Genomic DNA, 20,923 nt, shown 5'->3' with positions numbered 1-20,923 from the left:
AACTCCTTTGTTCCCACCTTCCTGGCCTTGCCAGCAGGTAAGAGGGAGCAGGGAGGCACCAACTTGTATTTTGCCTTCACAGGATACAATGGCATCATCCCCCAGCCTCCCATAACAAACTGGAGTTACTGGATCAAAGGCTACATTGTCCTGTCTTCCGAAGGCAAACAGCTAAAATTGTCCACACACTGATGTTGATTGCCACACAACAGCACTCATCACTCATCTTCTCGACAAGTCAGTCTTATCACAAGAAATACCTCAGGAAGCAAGCTTGGAGCCAAAAAAACAAAGAAGGATTCTCACACCATGCCTTCCACTCACCCATCACTGAGGGTACAGCTTCCCTGTGTGGTCCTAGCAGCCTTCTGCAGAGCTAATGGCTCTGCCGTAATTTTGCCAAATTGCCTGTGGTCGAGGGCTTCCACAGGTCAGCATTGCTACCAGCTACAGAAGGACACACATTGGAGCCTCCAACCCCTCTGAAGTCAACGCTCTCATGGGTGCAGGAAATCTCGGCATAGTGATTTACGCCCAAACACTCACAGCTTCTTGGTGTCATGTCTTCCCAAGCATGGAACAGCTCTCCTCAGGCTCAGGATCTGGAAGACTCTCAAAGTGCCCCAATCCTACACTTCTCCACTGAAGACAATGTGTGAGCACGGATATTTCCAACTCCACTGGGGCATGGCAGTGAGAGTGTGACGTTTCTGCACTTAGCAAGACCTTTATACTTCCCCAGATCTTCATACTTCATGCAGCTCATGCACCAGCCCAAACAAAGGACTCAAACTGGAGTGCCTTTCCCCAGGCACCAAGATCCTTTCACAGTTCCTGAGCCCTGGGGCTCAAATAGCCCCTGTACTCCATCCCTACACAAACACACCTGCAACTTCACAAATCAGCACAACCCGGGGATCTGTTTTGTGAGGGCTTTTCTTTCACACAGATTCTGTATGATGCCACCACCATGGCAATGGCATGGAGAATCTTTTCTACATGATATCAGGATGGCCCTCCTTTCCTCAGGCCAGCTGTTGTGTCAGGCAGTGCTGGTTCAGGTGGGACCACAGGACAAAGAGCATCAGAACCAAGTCCACCAATGCCCAATGTAACCATGAAGAGTAGCTCTGGCCTCTGCTGTTTGCTGGCCAACAGATGCGTGCAGTCACCCACTCCTCTCACACACATCCCCACACTCGTGCTGATCCCTCAGACATTGCCATGGGATCTCAGCCTGCCAAACCTCCTCTCCCAGGCTTTGTGTTTCCTTACCCACCTCTCTCCCAGACTTGAATACTCTTTCCACCCGGTCACTGGTTTAATCCTGATGTGCTGTGGATGTTGTTTTGGTTGCTGGCACCCAGATCTCTCCTGCACAGCAGTCTCAGCATCTACTGGCCTCAACCTTGAGGTGCTCCCACATGAGAAAGAGAGCACAGTTTCAGTGTTACACAAATAAGTCAGCACTTAATAATATGACAGGATTTGCTGTGTTGGTTAGGCACAGGGCTCTTCCCAGCAGGCGTACAGCATGGAATTTTTCATCCTCCCTCCTCTGCAGTGCATCCCCTTCCTTCTCTCACTGCCAATTTTTCCACACTTTTGACCCTTTCCATAAGCATTCCCTTAAAATTTGGAACAGATACCACAGGCCCTTCCTGAGCATTGCTCATCTTCCTTTTCATCTTGTCACTTGTCACTTACAAAGCTCAAGCTCACTTCAAATTGGACAGCTGTGTTTCCCTAATGGCCCATCAGTTAGGAGCAGAAGACTTCTGATCTCCCTCCTTGCCTTCCTTTTTGCTTACAGATTGGGACATTCCTTGCTTTGTTTATCACTCTCCCTTTTATTTATAATTGCATTTCAACTGAGAAGGGACTTGAAAGCCCGTTAAAGCCCTCACAGCCAACACACCTCACAGAGGCCTCTGCTGAATCTACAGCCACCTCCAGAGGCACTCAGTCCCCTCACACAGTTTCACAGTCTGAAAACAGAGCTCATGTGGGACCACTTAGATGTGTCTGTGACCTCGACATGCCGTGTTCATGAGGGTGTGCAGCTGGAACGCCTTTCTCCGGAGGATGCCGAGCGGTGCGAGGGACGCGTTCCATGTCAGCACTGCCAGCTCGGCGGCGCCGGGAGGGAGGAGCGGCAGCGCCCCCTGCGGGCCCGGACGGCACTGTGCCCCCGCCCCGCCCCAAGCGGTTCGTGCCCGGCCGCAGCCCCGGCTTCGCTTCCCGTGCGCCCACGGCGCAGTAATACAGCGCCGCGTCCCCGAGCCGGGGCCGGGCGAGACGCAGAACGCTGGAGCGGCGGTCTGCCGACACCCACAGCTGCCCCTCCGGGTCCGGCACCTCCTTGGAGCCTTTGACAGCGCTGACGAGGAATGAGGGAGCTCGGCCCGGGAGCTGACGGTACCAGTAGACGTAGCTGGCTTGTATGTTGGGGTGTGAGCAGGTGATGTTGATGCTGATGCCCTCGTTGGTCTCTGCCGCCGGCTCCTGCTGCACCTGGGCTCTGCTCACCGCCACTGCCGAGAAGAAAAGAAGCAGTAAACTGAGAAAATCCATTTTCTCCACCTGAAATTTCATGGAGGAAGAGAGATGTGCACGGGTTTGGAAAGAAGCCGAATGTCCAGAGGCGTTCGCGACCCCGGCCCCCCACAGCCCCGCAGTCCGGCCCCGCCGGCGGCAGCCCCGCGCACCCAGGAGCACCGCGGCCAGCCCCGCCAGCCCCGCGGCCCGGCACTGCCGCATCCCGCCGCTCCGCATCCTGACCGCCTCCTCCCCGCCGCCGCCGCCGCCGCCAGCTCCGCCACGGGGCTGCGCCCTGCGCCGGCGGCACTCGGGCTTGCTAAGGGGTTCGAGCGCTGGGCGCCTGTGCGCGGCTCGCGGGGTTTGGGCTCTGCGCTTTAGCTGTAGAGGTGTGGAACGGCTGCGAAAACTCCTTCAGTACAGGAGAAAGCAGTTTCTCTCCTGTAGCGTCTCCAGCGACATGGGCAGGAGGAAACGTAGGGAGGCGGGACTTGACGTGGAGCGCCACGCTTCTGAGCCCTTTCCATGCGCTGTACCCGGCGCTGCCGCAGATCCGAAATCCGGCATCGGGAAGGCTAGTGTGCTGCTGCCCGGGAGCGCGGCACCCCGAGAGCTCTCCGAGCCCCGGGTCCCGCAGCTGCTGCTGCCCGTGGTGCTGCTGTCGCCGCTCGAGGAGCCCGAGAAAGGCCGGCAGCGGCGCCGGGACGGGCGGCTGCGAAATTGGCGTTTCAGGCTTTGAATGTGTGGGAAAAGCCGAGAGGGAGCCTGGAGCCAGTCTTCAAGGTGATCCAAAGCCATGCCCGCATCTCTGACGCATCCTCACTGTAAGACCTGTTTTGGGGAGGATTCAGCCAATCCATCCCCACCCCCATCAGCTCTCACACGGTCTGTGTGCAGTGAATCTGTGTGCAGTGAATCGACCCCAGCTGTACATGCTAACATCACTCTCGCCCTCGGCATTATGCCTGGGTGGTTATGGGCATAAAACCTGACTCTGCCACACTGGGTTGGTGTTCAAGGACGACCCCTGTTCCATTAGACAGTCATGGACTCCTCAACTTGTAACAGCACACAGCACACGGCAAGGACATCTTCAGTCTGACTCCACCATTTGACTCCAAAACCACTCTTGCTGTTCCCCCCAGTAACTGGTAATTTCTCCATCCAGTGTGCACAGGACAGAGTGAGATGGTGCAAGGTTAAGAGAAGATTCATGAGGGGGACAGGACAGTCCATGGGGATCAATCACATGGCTCAACCAGATCTGAGGGGCCCTGCTGCTTGCCACTCTCCTATGTTCACCCCTTTCCCTTTATATCCTAACATGAGATAGTATAAGTCTGTCTCACACCAATCCCCATCCATGTCCTGATTCACAGCTGCATCTCTTGCAAAAACCAGGCTTGTCCTTCTGAAACCAGCCTGGTGGCTTCTTGATACCTCATCAGCTGGTGTGAATGGTGAGATTTATTTCTTTCCATCATTTCCATGCACTCCTTTGGTGTCTGCCTCTATATGCTTCTGATTTTCTCTCATCCTGTTCCATAAGATCCTGACATTAACTGTCCTCAATTTTTTCTCTGCCTCTGTAGCCATGTACAGGATGCACTGAGGTTGCTCAGGTATGCTTTACCCTGTGCATAACCAGAATGTCTGCTGCTATTCACTGTGTTGTACTCCATGTATTTAACAGTGGCTTCTGCAGACATTTCCTCTGACACACAGTAGGAAGGAATGAAGGGAATAGAGTTGATATGTTGTTCCCTGGATCCTCGTTCTTCTGCTTATGAAGATGGCTGTGATTGCTGTGAATGGAAAACAGCTGACGCGTTGTTTCCTGCATCCTTGGCTAGACAAGCTTGCTCTGTTGAGCCTTGCATTTAGCAAATGAGAAGCCCTCCCCTTATCCCTGAGGAACTGCAGTAATGGAATCAGCTGGAGTGCACCATGCCCAGCTGAGCTCCGTGTGCCGGAGGGTATAATGTTTTAAATAGAGTTCCATTATATGACAGGAAGATGGAGCTGTCTATGGAAAGGTTCTGCACGGTGTGACTTGGCTAAATCCCCTGGTTCTGTTTGATGCTGAAGTAAGATGAGGTTCCCACCACTAGAAGGGAGTTGCTATATATTTGCTGTATGTAAACCTCATCCCATTTTTTTCTTACAAAATCCAACTTAATTTCACACTTTATTGATGTTCCTTTCTTTGCGATCTGGAAAGTATCCTGAACAACTTCTGCTCCCATACTCTCATCCCCGGAGCAAAACAGGAGGAGGCAAAGGAGTCCAGCAGAATTTTCCAGAGAGCAGTGTGAGCTGGGATAAGGTCACACCCAGGAGCTGAGCCACTTCTTGCCAGAAGGGCCCCAAGGAGTCCCTCAGAAGTGACTCAGCATGACATGGTTTGCCTTTGCTGGACTCTTCCAGGGCAGGAGGTGAATCTTTTGTCCAAATGGATTTGTATTGACCAGAAGTGCTTGAGTCTCTGTTCTAGCCACTCATAGGATGTCTTCAGCAAGGACTCAAGATAGCATAAAGCTGGAAATGAAACTGAACAGCACAGGAAATAAATGTGCTGTCTGTATCAGGAATGTTTTGCATTCGATTGGATTTACTCAGAAAATATTATAGTTGTCTTTTCCCCTCAGAGATCTCTATTAGTGCCCTTCAAAACCAGCCTCAAGTGACCTGCTTGCCTCTCTACAATTCTTGGCCTATACATGAAGGTCCTGTGCCAACGTTGCTGTAGGAATGATTCTTGTCTGTTCCTGCTGCTCCCCACACTCAATGTCTACTCTGGGAGTGATTTTATTTCATTCTTCAGACTCATTAAACATTTGCAGCACCCTTTGTTGTGTCCTTTCCTGCTTCTGTGGAAGAAGGGTGGCTTCTACTAAATCCAACAGCAATGGCAAAAGGTAACTGGACATAGCAGTGGTTGTACCTGGGTAAGAGAAACAAGAAGATGTAATGTATGCAAAGAAACAGTTGAATCTGGCAACTGCCAAAGCATTTGGTCTAGGCATGTTTTTGAGGGATAAGTTTTCAAAGCATGGCAAGTGTGTGTTTCTCCCTGTGGGGAGATGTAAACTGATACTGAAATGCCCCTGCATTCCCCAGGCTTTGTGCACCTGCAGTCAGATCTCCTGCACTTCAGCCAAGCCTCAACAGTGCAGAAGGGCTGCTGCTGGGAGGTGTCAGGTGAGGATGCAATTGGGGAATGATGGCAGGGCTGGATTTGGATGCTGTTGCTGGTAGGAATGTCCCAACCATAGCATTCTTCAGCACAATGTCTTGCTTGGCCCAGTTGTTCCCAGGATGAAAGAATCCACAAGTTCCTTGGATTTCCTGCTGTTTTCCACCCAGAAATCTGCAGTCACACATTCAGCCAGGCCACTCCTGCGTCCTTTTTTGTTAAAATAAATGGTGTGTCCACAGATCATCTCATTGTCTGTGAAATGCATGGAATTGGGGAACCACAGCATAGCCTGAGGTAGAACAGACAAACAGACAGAAGTCTGTGCCTCCATCACCTTTCTCCACACAAGCTTAAAAGAATTCTTAACCACAGTTGTCTATTCTTTTATTCTTAACCACAGTCTCAATTCCAACACACTGTTATTTCAAGAAATCTCCTAAAAAACATGGGCTATGATGTGATGAAAGCACAAGTGGAGAATGCTTTCTGGTGAGTGAAAGTAGAGGGGGCAGGGAGAACTCTGAAGATGATGCCAATGTTAGAAGCTATAATGAAAAACAGAGCATTTTGGAAAATGAGGATCAGCGCAATCGAGTTCCTGTCCCAACGCCCAGGCTCTGAACAGACCCAGCAGCACAGGAGAAATGGACAACGATATTCCTAGCATTATGCAATATACTGTATACATAAATTGAAGAGCAAAACTGAGGAGACCAGACATTCAGAGATTCACAGATGACTGGGTGGCCAGCAGGGAAAAGGAGGTGATAGGTGATCGTCCCCTTCTACTCATCTCTTGTGAGGCCTCACCTGCAGTTCTGTGTCCAGGCCTCGAGGCTCCAGTACAGGAAGGACGTGGAGCTCCTAGAGTGGGTCCAGAGGAGGGTCACTAAGATGACCAGGGGGCTGGAGCACCTCTGCTATGAGGAAAGCTTGAGGGAATAGGGCTTGTTTAACTTGGAGAAGAGAAGGCTCCAGGGAGACCTCATTATGGCCTTCCAGTACTTGTAGGGAGCATATAAACAGGAGGGGGATGCTTGTTTATGAGAGAGGTAGGACAAAGGGGAGAGAGGGGAGCTTTAGGTTAGATACTAGGAGGAAGTTTTTCACACAGAGGGTGATGATGCACTGGAACAGGTTGCCAAGGAGGCTGTGGATGCTCCATCCCTGCAGGCATTCAAGGCCAGGCTGGATGTGGCTCTGGGCAGCCTGGGCTGCTGGTTGGCGACCTGCACACAGCAGGGGGGTTGAACTTTGATGATTATTGTGGTCCTTTTCAACCCAGGTCATTCTATGATTCTATGAATCTATGATTCTACGACACTGTCTTTCACCTAGAAACAGTAATACTTCTCCTCATGACACAACAATTCTCCAGTTTGCAGAACAGTGATATACCAGATCTCCATGAAGAAGAACTTACTAAGGAAGATATAGAATGTTATACTCAGGTATAACAATTCATACACTGACAAAGGAGAGGCCATTCCCGTCAAGATTACGAGAGGCATGGGAAAGGTAATGACAAACAGGACCACATGCCACCTGGGATGGTCAATGCAAGCTCAGAAGAATCATTTTCATCACTGACTCTGCCATGCCTCTACATTTTCTGGGTCATTGCAGTTTTGTCAAAGCCATTGCCTCAGACGCAGTGTCATCACATCCCTCCCACTGGTCTCACTATGTATCTATTTTAACCATTCTCTCCCTGTTGCTGCATTTTCTGACAAACAGCCCACAGAAAATAAATAATACAGCAATGCACTCACAAAAGCAGAGCCTCGCATGGAAACACAACTCACACATCTCACTCACACACAGTATCTCACACGCAACTCGGGTACATGTGTGCACTCGTCGCCCGTGCTCATGCACAGCTGGAGAGGCAGGAGCAGAGGCCATATGGAGCTGACTGAGGAGACACTGGGGACCTTTCTGGAAGGGCAAGGCTGCAGTGCTCCGAGCAGGACAAGGCTCCAGATGAGCTGACATCACAGTTTGCAGATGTTCAGGGATGGCCCAGTGAGAGGAGCCCAAGGAGGTCATGCGATTTCACCACAGTACAGTGGGATGAGGAAGAGAATTGAAACCAGACATCCAGGCCACCTCCTTGGAATATGAACACATGAGACCACTGGAATGGGTTGGGACGGAGAAAAAGAGGAAGACATGGCAGACCTGCATGCAGGGAAGCCTCAGGCCAGCATCACTTGCCTGAGAAGGATCCATCTCAGCACTTGAGCTGAGTCCTCTGCCATCACTCACTCATTCCTGGCCCAGAAGTCCTGGGGACTCTCAATGCCAGCACTCAGAAGAAGCCTGCATGACGGAATGGTTGTGGCATAAGCCAGGGAATGAACAAGCAGCATGAAGGGAAGCAGCCACACAGCTCATGTCAGTGACTGTTTTCCATTCATCAGTTATTCCATAGAAAATTGCCACTTCCATGAAGGTTGTGCTTGCACCTGGGGCAGGGCAGGGTCTCCATTAAAGGCAGCTCGATTCCTTCACCCTCTAATCAACATCTCTCACCTCTTTCTTCCTGGTATCCACGTGAGTCTGAAGGCCTTCTCCCACGTCCTTTGCTGATCATGCCTGTGTGGGGCTTGGCTGAGATGGATTTCCCACTGGGAGAGACAGCAGCCTTGTTGCATCTGGCCAGGCTTTTCACATCACTCCTGGATAAAATGAAGGCAATTTTTTACCTCTGTCTTCATTTTTATAGGTCCATAAGCATCTTTCTTCAGATGAATTTCTGGGAGTCCAAGGATTGTTTAGCGTGCAAAAGTTGAAGAGGGGACCATATCAGTGCTTATAAATACCGAAAGGGAGGGTGTCAAGAGGATGGAACCAAGATCTTTTCAGTGGTGCCCAGTGTGGGAAAAGGCACCAACTCGTACACAGGAATCTCCATCTGAACATGGAAAAGACCTTCTTTACTTTGAGTGTGAAAAAGCAGAGCACTGGAACCAGGTGCCCAGAGAGATTTTGGAAACTCCTTCTCAGCAGATAATGAGAGCCCAACTGGTTGCTTTCCTGCTCAGCCTGATCTAGGGAACGTGCTTTAGCATGGCAGTTGGACTGGATGATGTCCAGGTGTCCATTCCAACCCCTACAATCCAGTGATTCTGTGACTCTACCAGCCAGCTAAAATGGCTCCTTGGTGTGCTCCTGGGAGTTTCATGGACTGCTCCTCCTATGTCCCTGTGCTCTGCTTTCTCCTCAGTCTCTCCCACGTACAACTTCAGCACTGACCCACGTCCTGCTGTAGCCACTGCCTGCCATGCCCAGTCCCAGCCATTCCTGCCTTCTGGCCTGACCCCCTTGGTCAAAAGGTGCAGTGACACAGTGCTACAACTCCACTGTCATACCTGTAACCCCACCTGTGATAGTGGTCCTCTCTGCCCCCTTCCACAGCTCCTTCCTGCAGAGCACTGCTGTGAGATCCTCCACCTCTGTTGCCTTTGGCAGTATCCTCAGCAGTGATGGAGACAGTCACTGGGTACAGTGAACTCTCCTGCATTGCCAGATGCTCCATGGATGGCTGTGCTAAAGCCACTGACGAGGGACCAGGCCACGTCCCTTCTGAACCCCGAAGGTGTGCTGAATGGAGGACTGAGATCCTGGCCATGGATGTCAGAAAGGCTGAGTGTTCAGTGCTCCTTCTAAAAACAGCATCTAGGGCTCACTGGAAACATGAATAAAGCCTAATTTTCCTGTCTTCTACACTCTCTTCCCTTTCTTCTACGGTTGTAAACCTGAAGACCCCAAAAGCCTTCTTGGGATTCTGCTGGCTGCTCTCCCTCTGTGAGGCAGTCAGGTAGCTTCTCGGTGGAATTTCTGCAACAGATGATGGGCACAAGATTCTGTCAGCTCCTGGTAACTGTCTGCGCTGATAAGGTAATCTCAAAGTGAGATCATTGGTCTCTTCAAAGTCGTTATGGTTGTCTTCATCCCAACCTTTGCCTGCATATGATACTTTTTTTGTGGTAGTCTCATTTAGCCAAGGAAGAAAGGCAATCTTTGTTGTCAGGGGATAAGGTGAGGACGTGAAGGGGCACTTTCAGTTTCTGGAGAAATGGAGAGATGTGGATTTGATAGATGTTGAACTCAGTGGAAAAGGAATGGCTTGGATGGTTGCAGTTGAGAGGAAGTGTCTGCTCTGGCTTCTCTGGCAATGTCAGAGTCCAGTGGACACTGGAAAGTCCAGTGTCTACCATTACACTCTTCTACTGACTTTTAACATCAGTTCTGTTAATAATCCATTTTCCTCAAAGATTTCTTTTAGTTAGACCTACAAAGAATCTGGTCTGACCTACTTTTGATTTTTTGCACCCCTCTTTGATGCAGCAACAAAGAAATGGTCCTGTGATACCCAGGTAGATTTATCTTCTGATGAGAAAAATGGAAATGGAACAGTCAAGTCTTCCGGGAGCCATATTTTATTTTTCTCTTCTGAGACAGGTAATGGAACCATCAACAATTCATGATGCTCCAGAATTAACTCTTTAACTCCCAGTGCACAACACGATGATATGATACGGAACACCGAAAACAGAAATCATAAAACCATGACTGCCCCTCTGCACTGAACCAGGCTGACTTCACTTGCCTCCTCTAGACTTGATCACCACTGCAGCTGAGTCATCAGCCTTACCACTGCAATTCTGCCCTATGAATCTTTGAGCCTTTAATCACAGCACTTCAAGGAATCCTTCTCATCCTAATGAGAAGGGTTAGCTTGCATTGAAGGATAGCTAGTCAGAAAATTATGGCCAGTATCAACTGTGCCTGTGGACCTGCAGCGATGAAGAACCAGTATAAAAGGCAGCCCAGTTCCCAACTCTGAGATCCATTTCTCTTGCCTTCTCCTTGTTGGGAACCAGGTAAGTGTGAAGCCCTCTCTCCTCCTCTTGCCTCAAGAGAAATGTTGTCAGATAGTGGAGCTCCATGCTATGGGAGATGATGGATGAGATAATGTCAGCTCAGAGAGTGCTTGGAACAGCTCTCAGGGCTTTAGATTTATACAGTCTGTGAGTGTCTCCCTGGGTCTCACTGCTCTTAGTTCAGCCCCGGCTTAATCAAGGAGTGAGACCCGCTGGCCCAAGCTGCTTCTCCATCCTTAGCAGTTCCCTTGGCTCCTTTGAGAGAGGCTATCCAGGCTGCCCCTCACATATTTTCGTTTCCTTCTACATTCTATCCCTCTCTCCCAGGTGCACCTCCAGTCCCAAGTCATGTCCTGCTACACCCAGTGTGTGCCATGCCAGCCCTGCGGCCCGACCCCTCTGGCCAGCAGCTGCAATGAGCCCTGTGTCAGGCAGTGCCAGAACTCCACCATCGCCATTGAGCCCTCTCCCGTGGTGGTGACCCTGCCCGGACCCATCCTCAGCTCCTTCCCGCAGAACACCGTTGTGGGCTCCTCCACCTCCGCTGCTGTTGGCCGCATCCTCAGCTCTGAGGGCGTGCCCATCACCTCGGGGGGCTTTGACTTGTCCGGCTTGGGCAGCCGCTCCTGTGGCAGAAGGTGCCCGCCCTGCTGAAGCCGCTGGCCGTGGACCTGGAAAAATTCTTCCATGAGCCACAAACACGTTGCTGGATCACCTGACCAAGCTCAGCTCCTCAAGCAAATGCTGACAGCTGGAGGCAATCCTGGGTTTTCCGAAAACAGCTCATGTCTCTTTTTCATTTCCTCTATTTCCATTTTCTTCCCTTCCCTCCCCTCCCCTCCCTTCCACCTTCTTTTTTTTTTTTTTTTTCCCCCCTTCTCCTGCTATGGGCAATGAGGCTTTTGAGAACCAACACAATCCCTGCTACAAGGAAGACACTGGCCCTGCATACACTCCAACAAGGGACTGGATGAATCCTGTAGTCTGGAGCCTCTGCTCAGTGTGACGTCATTTTCCTCTGTAAACATTCATTAAAGATTTCTGCATCTCATTTCAGCTTTTGATTTTTCTTTCTATCGTGTATAGTCTCCAGAGCAGCCAAGGGAGAATGGTTCTGCTCTTGGTTGGTATAAGATGGGTGTTTAAGGAGACCATTCTCCATTCCCAGAAGAATGGGAGGCTGTGACACACTGCAGAGGCTACTCTCTTGGACGCTGCCCCTTGCAGCTGAACAAGATATCCCTGGCGATGGCAGACCTGTGCCTGAACGCGGTTGTATTTACATCTTCACACTCACAAAGGCACATGCAAACAATGCATGCACAGAAGTAGAAGCTCATGTACTCTTCAGGTACATGTGAGCACCTGTCATCCACACTCACATCAAGCACAGACACAGCCGAAGAGGCGGGCGCTGAGGTCATGGGGAGCTGACTGAGGAGACTTTTGTGGCAGGGCAAGGCTGCAGTGCTGTGAGCAGATAAAGGCTCCTGATGAGCTGCCAGCACACTTTGCAGATGTGCAGGGCAACCCAGTGAGAGGAGTCCTAGGAGGTCAAGCAATTCCTCCATAGGGCAGCAGGATGAGGAACAGAAATGAAACCCAGCAGTCCAGCCCACCTCACTGTTGTTCTTGCTTTATGGTTTTTGTTCTTGGCATTCCACATCGTGACTTCATGCAGAGCACTGGGACTCAAAGAGTTACTGCTGCCGTCCTGTGGATTGCTGACAGTGCCTCAATACCTGAGTACCTGAGATGAGAAGAACTACAGCTCCCAGAACACTTCACCATTGTGTTTCTGTTTTCCATTCAGAAGGAAAGATAAAACTGCTTGGGAGTGCTGAGATGTCTTTCCGATCATCTCCGTGGTGTGTGCACCCTAGCCATCTCCCCTTCAGCATTAGAGCAAGATCTTTGGTTTTTGTACACTGTCCTTTTTTCATTTATTTGATTTATTCACTTCCATTCCAATGATAATGTACCACATTGTGTTACCTTGCATTCCACTAGGATATTTCCTCAATTTGTTTCCTCACTAGACACATTGCAGAAGTTCTGCTTTCAGGCCCCTCTCCTTCCTGGTTCTCATATGTGGTGTGTTGGGGAAGGAGGAGAAGACAGAAGATGGGACAGAATTGTGAGAATGTCCGTCTGGTGTCAAACAGCCCATGCTGTCAGTCCTGCTGTTCCCCACAAATACATGGCGTGCAGCCCTGCCACAGACCCAGCTGAGTTTGATTCGATTTGGGATCAATGAATCACGGCTGCTATGGGTGCAGCGCTCGTTTCTGTGGAGACCTCAGGGCGGCGCACCCCGGTCAGGATGGAGTTTGGCGGCCATGCAGGCAGCGCCCCCTGCGGGCCCGGACGGCACTGTGCCCCCGCCCCGCCCCAAGCGGTTCGTGCCCGGCCGCAGCCCCGGCTTCGCTTCCCGTGCGCCCACGGCGCAGTAATACAGCGCCGCGTCCCCGAGCCGGGGCCGGGCGAGACGCAGAACGCTGGAGCGGCGGTCTGCCGACACCCACAGCTGCCCCTCCGGGTCCGGCACCTCCTTGGAGCCTTTGACAGCGCTGACGAGGAATGCGGGTCCTCGGCCCGGGAGCTGACGGTACCAGTAGATGTAATCTCCGGTCTGTATGTTGGGGTGTGAGCAGGTGATGTTGATGCTGATGCCCTCGGTGGTCTCTGTCGCTGGCTCCTGCTGCACCTGGGCTCTGCTCACAGCCACTGCCGAGAAAGAAAGAAGCAGCAAACTCAGAAAATACATTCTCTCCCAGAAATTTCATGCAGGAGGAGAGAGGTGCACGAGCTGGGAAAGAAGGCGCACGGACAGACATGAGCCCGGCCCCTTCCCCCCGGAGCCCCGCAGTCCGGCCCCGCCGGCTGCAGCCCCGCGCACCCAGCAGCACCGCGGCCAGCCCCGCCAGCCCCGCGGCCCGGCACTGCCGCATCCCGCCGCTCCGCCGCCCGCGCCGCGCTGCCCCCGCCAGCCTCGGCTCTGCTCCGCCCGCGCCGCCTCCTCCCCGCCGCCGCCGCCAGCTCCGCCCCGGGCTGCTCCAAACCACCTCGCTGTAGTTCAGGCGTCTCTTGATGGCATCTAAAGAAATTTGCTCCAAAATACATCGTTGTGGAAGGTGTTATTGGAGCACAGTTGGTCAGTAGTTCCCTGAGTTCCCTTTCTCAGTCCTGCTAAATGTTTTTGTTGCATGTTGTTCGTTCCTAGCTGTGACCACCATCCCTCAACTGTCACGACCCCTGAGCAATGAGAGAGAGCTTCATCACAACGATGTCACTCGATCAAACACCCTTGGATGCATCTCAAGGGCACAAGTATGTCCAAGTGGATTAAGTTTTCTCGTGGATTTTCTTCCTGTATAGGGAGTGCTTCTTCACTGCCATGAGTTCTGTGAAAGAAGCTCAGGGGCCTTGTAGGTCTGTCTAAAAGAATTATCATGAAAATGGATGAAAAAGAAGCATTCATTGTATTACACATTCACTTCTCGCTAATTCTGCCATCTCGTGGTCCAATTGACATGCAATTTCTTTAGCTTCCTTTTCGCTTCCACAGGAGAGTTAAGGATGCTTTTCTCACTGTTCTTTGCAGCAAGTTTTCATCTCAGGCTGACCTGTGGTGTTCCTAACTGCATCCCTGCATGGGCAGCAATGTCTCAGGGTTGCTCACACTGAGACTGCCCCATTTCAAATTCTGAAATCTCCAGAATTCCTCATGTCCAGCCATACTGCCCATCCTGCATTTATTGGGGTGGCTAAAGTCACTGCTGTCTGGAAGCAGAATTGTGTGCAAGAGTTGCAAGGGATTGTGCACTGATATGCAGACAAACTTTTAGAGTCCTTCTGCAGCACTGGAGTTGCCATTCCTTGCCAAGGAAATCAAACAGCTGAGACTTCAGCAAATTGGAGAATCCATTACCAAAGGGAGGTGTCTCCTTTAAGTCTCACACAACTTTTCTCCTTCCTCCAGTCACAAAGCTTGAGTTCAGACACTTCTGATGAGCCCCCTCAGTAGTTCTAGTTCTTTCTCCCCAGTGTCCAGAGGGCTGTGCCTCTTCTGAAGCTGGATGTCTGGGTCTAAAGCAAGAGTGTTTTTCTTGTTCCAGGATATCACCATCTTCCAGCTTCAACCATCCTGACTGCCTCTCTCAAATGACCTGTTTGCCGTGAACTCCACCACCTACCATGTCTTCCTTGCTTTGTACTGTTGAAGCTCTAGTCTTAGTCTCAGGTCACCGTTGAAGTCCAGCTGAGCACCTGAGAAGCACAGACATCCTGCAGGGATCTGGGTGTGCTGGCTGACAGCAGGCTCACAAGAGCTGGCATTGTATCCTGGAAGCAAAGAGGTTGACGTGAATTTTTAGATGTACTAAACACTCTGTGGCCTTCTGATAAAGAAAGATCATTAGCTCACTATAGTTTGTCTTGGAGTGTCCTCAGCTGGAATGCGTTTTGTAGTTCTGGGCTCCATGACGTAAGAAATTTCTTCATATTTTTAAAGCAGCCAGAGGAGGGCAGCAGAGCTGATAGTGGGGCTGGAAGGCATATCCTATGAGGAGAGCCTGAGGACACATGGGAGAACACAAAGCTAAGAGGCAGCCTCATTGCTCTCTACAGCTTCCTAGGAAGGAAAGCAGAGAGGGTGGTGCCAGACTTTTCTCCCTGTTGTCTGATGACAGGACATGTGGGGGAATGGCACAAAACTGCACCAGGAGGTGTTCAGGCCAGATAGCAGAGATACTGTATACAAGTCAATCCTGAAACACGCTAAGACTCAAATCGGAGTGTTAGAAAGCAGAAATTCTTTATTTTTGGTGCCAGATGCATGGGGGATGAGCTGCACCTGTCATGCATATTTTGCACAAAACACTGTCAGTTTATATTCATTACTTATGTTACATATACAAATGTTACATACTTGTACATAAATGGTCCATAGATTTTCCACACTTCCCCACAGAATCATTAAGGGTTCTGCCTTGTCACACAAGTTCAGTCTTTTTGTGGTGGTGGTCCCACAACCCTCTGGATGAAGTCAGTACTCTTCCTCCCTGTGTTCACTGGTGGAACCCCATATTCACCAATGCTCAGTTAGCTCTTTGCATCGATCACAATATTTGCGTTCACAATATTTGCTGAATCAATGTAGAACTTCCCATATCCACTCAATTCAAGGTGTTAGGTAATCATTGTAATCTACTTGGTACACAGCTCCGACTCTTCTTGTTTTCTAAACAAACGCCGGGTATCCATCAAGGAGCATTAGAAAGCTTAACAACGTTGCTACAACTTGTATCACCAGGAAATTGTGAAGGTGGTCAAACACTGGATCAGGCTTCCTGTAGATGTGGATGATGCCCTGTGCTTGTCAGGGTTGACACACATTTGGATAATGCTTTCATTAATATGTTTGTCCTTGTGGTTAGACCTAATGACATCAGACAGTTGAACCTGATGAGATTTGAAGATGCCTTCCAGTTCCTCTCCTGTCTTCTCCATTAGAGGTATTGGCAGGAAGAAGGACAGGAATAACAGAATCTACTGGTTTCCTGAAGCAGTGATGATGTCCTCTGCCCACTTATGCATCAGTGATATCAAAAGCACTTGAACTTTGTACAGAATGGAGACGCAATCTCTTACAAACTTCCCATGCTGAGCATGCTCCTACCTCTATCGTTTGTTTGCTTCCTACTTTTCCCCTTTTTTCTCCTTAAAGAGGATGCAGTTTCACTCGAACATTGCACACTCTGCAATGCTGTGATATCGACTCCTGAACCCCATGATAATCTACAGCCCATAACGGAGATCAGCTTTGTAAAGAAACTCTGGCCATTACTGTGATTTCCTTCTTGTCCATTCCTGGGGGTGGTTGGTCTCTCCTGTGAGCAGTTTATATTTACTTCTGAGGTCAGTCTCTCTGAGGTCAGTTTCTTAACATGACCCCATTGATGTCGGTCTCATACGTACAGATATATACAACCTGTTACATCATCAGAATCAAAGAATCATGGAATTACTGAGGTCGGAAAAGACCTTCAAGTTCGTCAGGTCCAATAGCAACTTCACCATACCACCCTAACTCTAACTACTCTCTGCTAAACCAAAATTGCATTGATTAGTAAGATTGATAAGTATGTAATTGTCAAATAGTTTTACTGATGAGTTTGTTACATCAATATCAGCATCAATCTATATCAATATCAATTTATATTTGTTGTGTTTTTAAAACTTCAAAGAACATTTTTGCTACTTCTAAGCGCTTCTACAATTAATTCTTGAATGAATACAGCCTTCATTTTTGGTGTATAATGGAATGCTACCAACTGACTGCCGTAACTTCCATTTACGGGTGGGCTGGGAATACCCTGCTATTGCACTGTGCCATGAGTGTCAGTCACTGCACTCATACATTCCCAATACTAGAATGGGGAATTAAGCTCAGGATACAAATTAGTGTGAGGTAGTCCTTGTTGAAGCCTAATTTTTGCGGTATTAGAGGGTGAACATTGTAGGCTAAGAGAAGGAGGACTGAAGATAAAGAAGTTTGCATTTCTGTGCCTGGGTTGGGAAACATCTCTACCAGGTTTGCTCTGAGGTTGTTCAGTCATGCTCAGGCCCCTTCTGGCCATGGCTTCTGTCTCGCTCCAATTTATAGGAGGGAGAGGAGGTTCTTTTATTATCTATATACCCGGCGTAAGATTAAGAAGCAACGGTTCAAATGTTGGTCTGACCAGTTTATTACAAATCTTAATCAGGGAAATGGGGAAGGGGAGGACGGACACTATTATGAATTAGGGTGCTGGGGAAGGGAAGGAGGGCGATAGAAAAGATAGGAAAGAAGAGGCAAGGAGTCTTTATAGGCAGCAAGAGGGAGACAGTCACCACCATGGATCCAGCGTGGTTCATAGTTCAGTCTTTGATCTTCCATAGCGGTGGGTCGTCGGGCGGAGTTGTTCTGTTGACAACGACGAAGCACGATGACGCACGACCATGACAATGATGGCCCTTTTTCAATAGTTTCAAAGTAGTTGAGTCAGCTGTCTTTGGAGTGACAGCTCAAATCCAAAGTGGTCGAGTCAGCTCTCCTTTGAGTGGCAGCTTCTGGCTCTGGGATCTCAGCAGAAACTTCCTTTGTTCTTATCTTCCTGGCCTTGCCAGCAGATAAGAGGAAGCAGGGAGGCACCAACTTGCATCTTGCCTTCACAGGATACAATGGTATCATCCCCCAGTCTTCCATAGCAAACAGGAGTTATTTGGTAACAGGCTAGATCTTCTGCCAGTAAACAGTCTTCCGAAGGCAAACAGTTCCAAAGATGTAAAATTGTCCACACAGCAATGTTGATTGCCACACAACATCCATCACTTGCCTCCTCAACAAAATACCAAAGGAAGCAAACTTTGAGCCAAAAAACAGAGAAGGATTCTCACACCACCCCGTGGCTCAAAGATTGCTTGAAATAAAGCATAAGTGACCCTCCACGGTAGTGAGGAAAAGGGAGAAAATAAAAAGACAGCAAAGAAGCAGGGGGGGAAGGAGGAGGGGGAGAAGGGGAAGATAATTGTTACACAATTACTACAAAAGATTTCTTGGGCTTGGTTACAAATGTTGCCCTGATCTGTTGGACTTGTCCATCATCAGTTGAAGTAGTTACAAAATACATGGAAGATACAACATGTTGTATAAGTTGAATAAAACATGGAATCATACACGTGTCTCGCTCCAATTTATAGGAGGGAGATGAGGTTCTTTAATATCTGTATACCCGGTGTGAGATTAAGAAACAACGGTTCATATGTTGTTCCATCCAATTTATTACTAAGACCTAATCAGGGAGACGGGGAAGGGAAGGAGTGCGATAGAAAAGATGGAAAAGAAGCAGGAGTTGCGTAAAGCGAGGATAGTCACCAGCAGGATCCAGCAGCGGTCCCGTTGCACGGTGTTTGAAGGTCCTGGGCAGAACGCAGCAGAAGACGGGGAGCAGCAACGTGGCTGGCACTGGGCAGCAGGCAGGTAGACGAGGAAGTCGAGGAGCCAATTCTTGAAGCAGCAACAGCGGTCAGGCAGCAGGCTCAGGAGAGTTCAACAGTATGCAGGAATCACCTCAATCTTCAGGAATCCCTCTATCTTCAGGAATTCCTCTCTCTCTCAGCTCTTCTTCATGAGGAATCTGTTGTCAGAAACCTGCCGTTCTTCATGAGGAATCTGTTGTCAGAAACCTCCATTCTTCTTGAGGAATCTGTTGTCAGAAACCTATCCTCGTGGTTTTCAGTTCCTCTTTTATCCTCCTTGTTCTCCTGCCTACGTGACAAGGATGGGCTTCGAGCAAGAGTCATTGACTACCCCCTGAGATGGCCATCATCCGGAGATAGGTCCACACAAAGGAGCACTTCACAGCTATTTAGCTGCAGCTCATTTCGCTCTCGTTGCCCCTGGCCTTGTCCATCTGCATTCCCCCAGACAAAGGATTTCACAATCCTTGCTCGGGACTTGTCTGGACTTGAACAAGTCCATCTGTGTCCCCAGCAAGCTTTGAGACACAGAAGTTAACAGAATAATAACTTACAGAGTAGTATCTTACAACACGGTACAAACATAAGAGTTGCAACAACACACAGTAGATAAAACAGGATACGTTTGACCCATGGGCCACCTGGAAGCCAGGAAAAGAAATCAACGTCTAGGCCCTTCCAGGTTTGGACAGGAACATGGGCTATTTTCCATATACCCTGGGCAATTTGTTTAACAACTATACCATTATCATCAATCCTTAGACAACAATTAGAATCATTCAATTTGCCACAGACACCACTCGGTGATACCTCAGGAGTGGTGACATGAATGTTACATGATGAATTAAAGGTAGAAAGTGAAAAGAGTATATTTGGCAATGATCATAATTAACAATAACCAATAATAATAATAAATAGGTAAAACGAACTTAGGTATTTGTGTCAGCTGCTTTCCCCAGCCAGGAACTCCCAGTGTAAGCCAGGATCCAGATGGGAATTCTTCAGTAGAGGTTGTGATGTTTATGAATAGCCATACAAGATTACACTTCAGTTAATTCACCAAAAGCGTATCCAGTCTAATTTGACAATATGTGGACTTGCCATGTAATGTTTTCTAAGATCATTTAGTGTCTTGAGAACTTTCTACTTGAGCATTTCCAAAGCAACTCAAATGCTAAGAGATATAAATATTAGTTTGGCAAGTTCAAGTATTGTTGCAGTCCCCAGAACTTTTCACAGGACTTTTCACAGTGTGTGCAGGATACCCCCACAGTACAAACCACCAAAGAGGAGTAATCTCAGAAACACACACATCTCTTTTTAAAACTTAGGCACTTTCCAACAACCATGTTTTGAATGGAACTCCTAGACTGGTGTGACACTGAAAAGCATCAGTGCTTTATGATAGATTTCTTTTGTGACCACATCTAATAGATATTAGATGAGTCCCTTGATTCATTTCCCAGTTTGATAGGAATTTGGAAGCACTGTGGAGGAGTTACATGCAAATCATAATCAGTTTGGTAAAAAGGGGTGAAAGAAGGGGTCAAAAGAAATGGTATCACCGTGCAGGGAGTACCAGTAAGCCAGGATGACCTGTAAAAACCCTGAACTCAGTTGTGAAGTTTAACAGATCCAAGGACTGATACCAATCACCACCCATACCCATAACAACACAAAACATAACACTATTGCAACCAAAAAATGTAATCAAGAGGTACATTCAGTGTTCTAGCATGATCAAATCTTCAGTATTTCTGTCACAAAACACAAATGGTTAAAATCAGCTGTTAGCCTTTTTGTGTTCTGTCAAGGTCCCACAGGGATCTTCTGTAAAATAAAAACAAGACACCGACTTGCCCTTTTTGGGCTTTGTTAACATGGTTAAAAAAAATAATAATAATAAAATAAATAAATAATAATAAAAAAAAATAATGAGGGAACAATCCAGCAAGTGTTGATTTCATATTCCTTTTTCGGGGTGTCTTTAGCCTTCCAAAGATATTTGTTAAGGGATCCTGTTAAGGTTAGGGAAAGTGGCCTCAGGTTAACTGAATCAATCGGCACAGTCTGGCCAGCGAGGTAAGAGTGTTTCCCTGGATTGTCAGCCACTGGATGGTGACTCACAGGGATAACGGGCAAGAGTGGTGAGACCTTTAGCAAAAGGTGTTAAATCGACGATCTTGTTTCCCTTTGTTGTGAGCTTTCTCATGCATACACCCTTCACCGCCTCCATGCCGCTCACTTGGGAGGGGCGAAGACATCAGTTTTCTAA

At 48.8% G+C, this 20,923-nt stretch overlaps 1 protein-coding gene, 1 pseudogene and 3 gene segments (V, D, J or C); 2 read left to right on the top strand and 3 right to left on the bottom strand.

The window, feature by feature from the left end:
* The window catches only part of LOC128091722 (T cell receptor alpha variable 1-2-like), a 103,122-nt gene that overhangs the window by 7,463 nt on the left and 74,736 nt on the right, over positions 1-20,923 (bottom strand).
* The window catches only part of LOC128091739 (feather keratin Cos1-1/Cos1-3/Cos2-1-like), a 90,480-nt pseudogene that overhangs the window by 53,717 nt on the left and 15,840 nt on the right, over positions 1-20,923 (top strand).
* The window catches only part of LOC128091707 (T cell receptor alpha variable 4-like), a 149,450-nt gene continuing 130,360 nt past the window's right edge, over positions 1,834-20,923 (bottom strand). Inside the window, 1 exon segment of the V gene segment in view lies at positions 1,834-2,358. Coding sequence covers positions 2,002-2,358 — 357 coding nt within the window.
* Positions 10,960-11,664, top strand: LOC128091737 (feather keratin Cos1-1/Cos1-3/Cos2-1-like). The gene has a single exon (XM_052704999.1). It carries the CDS (start codon positions 10,975-10,977, stop codon positions 11,278-11,280), a length of 306 nt encoding a protein of 101 aa, XP_052560959.1. The 5' UTR covers positions 10,960-10,974; the 3' UTR covers positions 11,281-11,664.
* Positions 11,874-13,622, bottom strand: LOC128091713 (T cell receptor alpha variable 4-like). The segment is given in 2 exon segments: positions 11,874-13,353; positions 13,526-13,622. Coding segments are annotated over 2 exon segments (480 nt in total).

The sequence above is a fragment of the Tympanuchus pallidicinctus genome, unplaced genomic scaffold, assembly GCF_026119805.1.
Source record: "Tympanuchus pallidicinctus isolate F22 unplaced genomic scaffold, pur_lepc_1.0 scaffold50, whole genome shotgun sequence".
NCBI classification, from domain to species: domain Eukaryota; kingdom Metazoa; phylum Chordata; class Aves; order Galliformes; family Phasianidae; genus Tympanuchus; species Tympanuchus pallidicinctus.
The sequence above is the reverse complement of the archived record's forward strand: the minus strand, read 5'-3'. Positions and strand labels throughout refer to the sequence as shown.

Bases quoted from the DNA above. Each gene is read 5' to 3' on its own strand.
- LOC128091737 (XM_052704999.1), top strand. From the start codon at position 10,975: ATGTCCTGCTACACCCAGTGTGTGCCATGCCAGCCCTGCGGCCCGACC.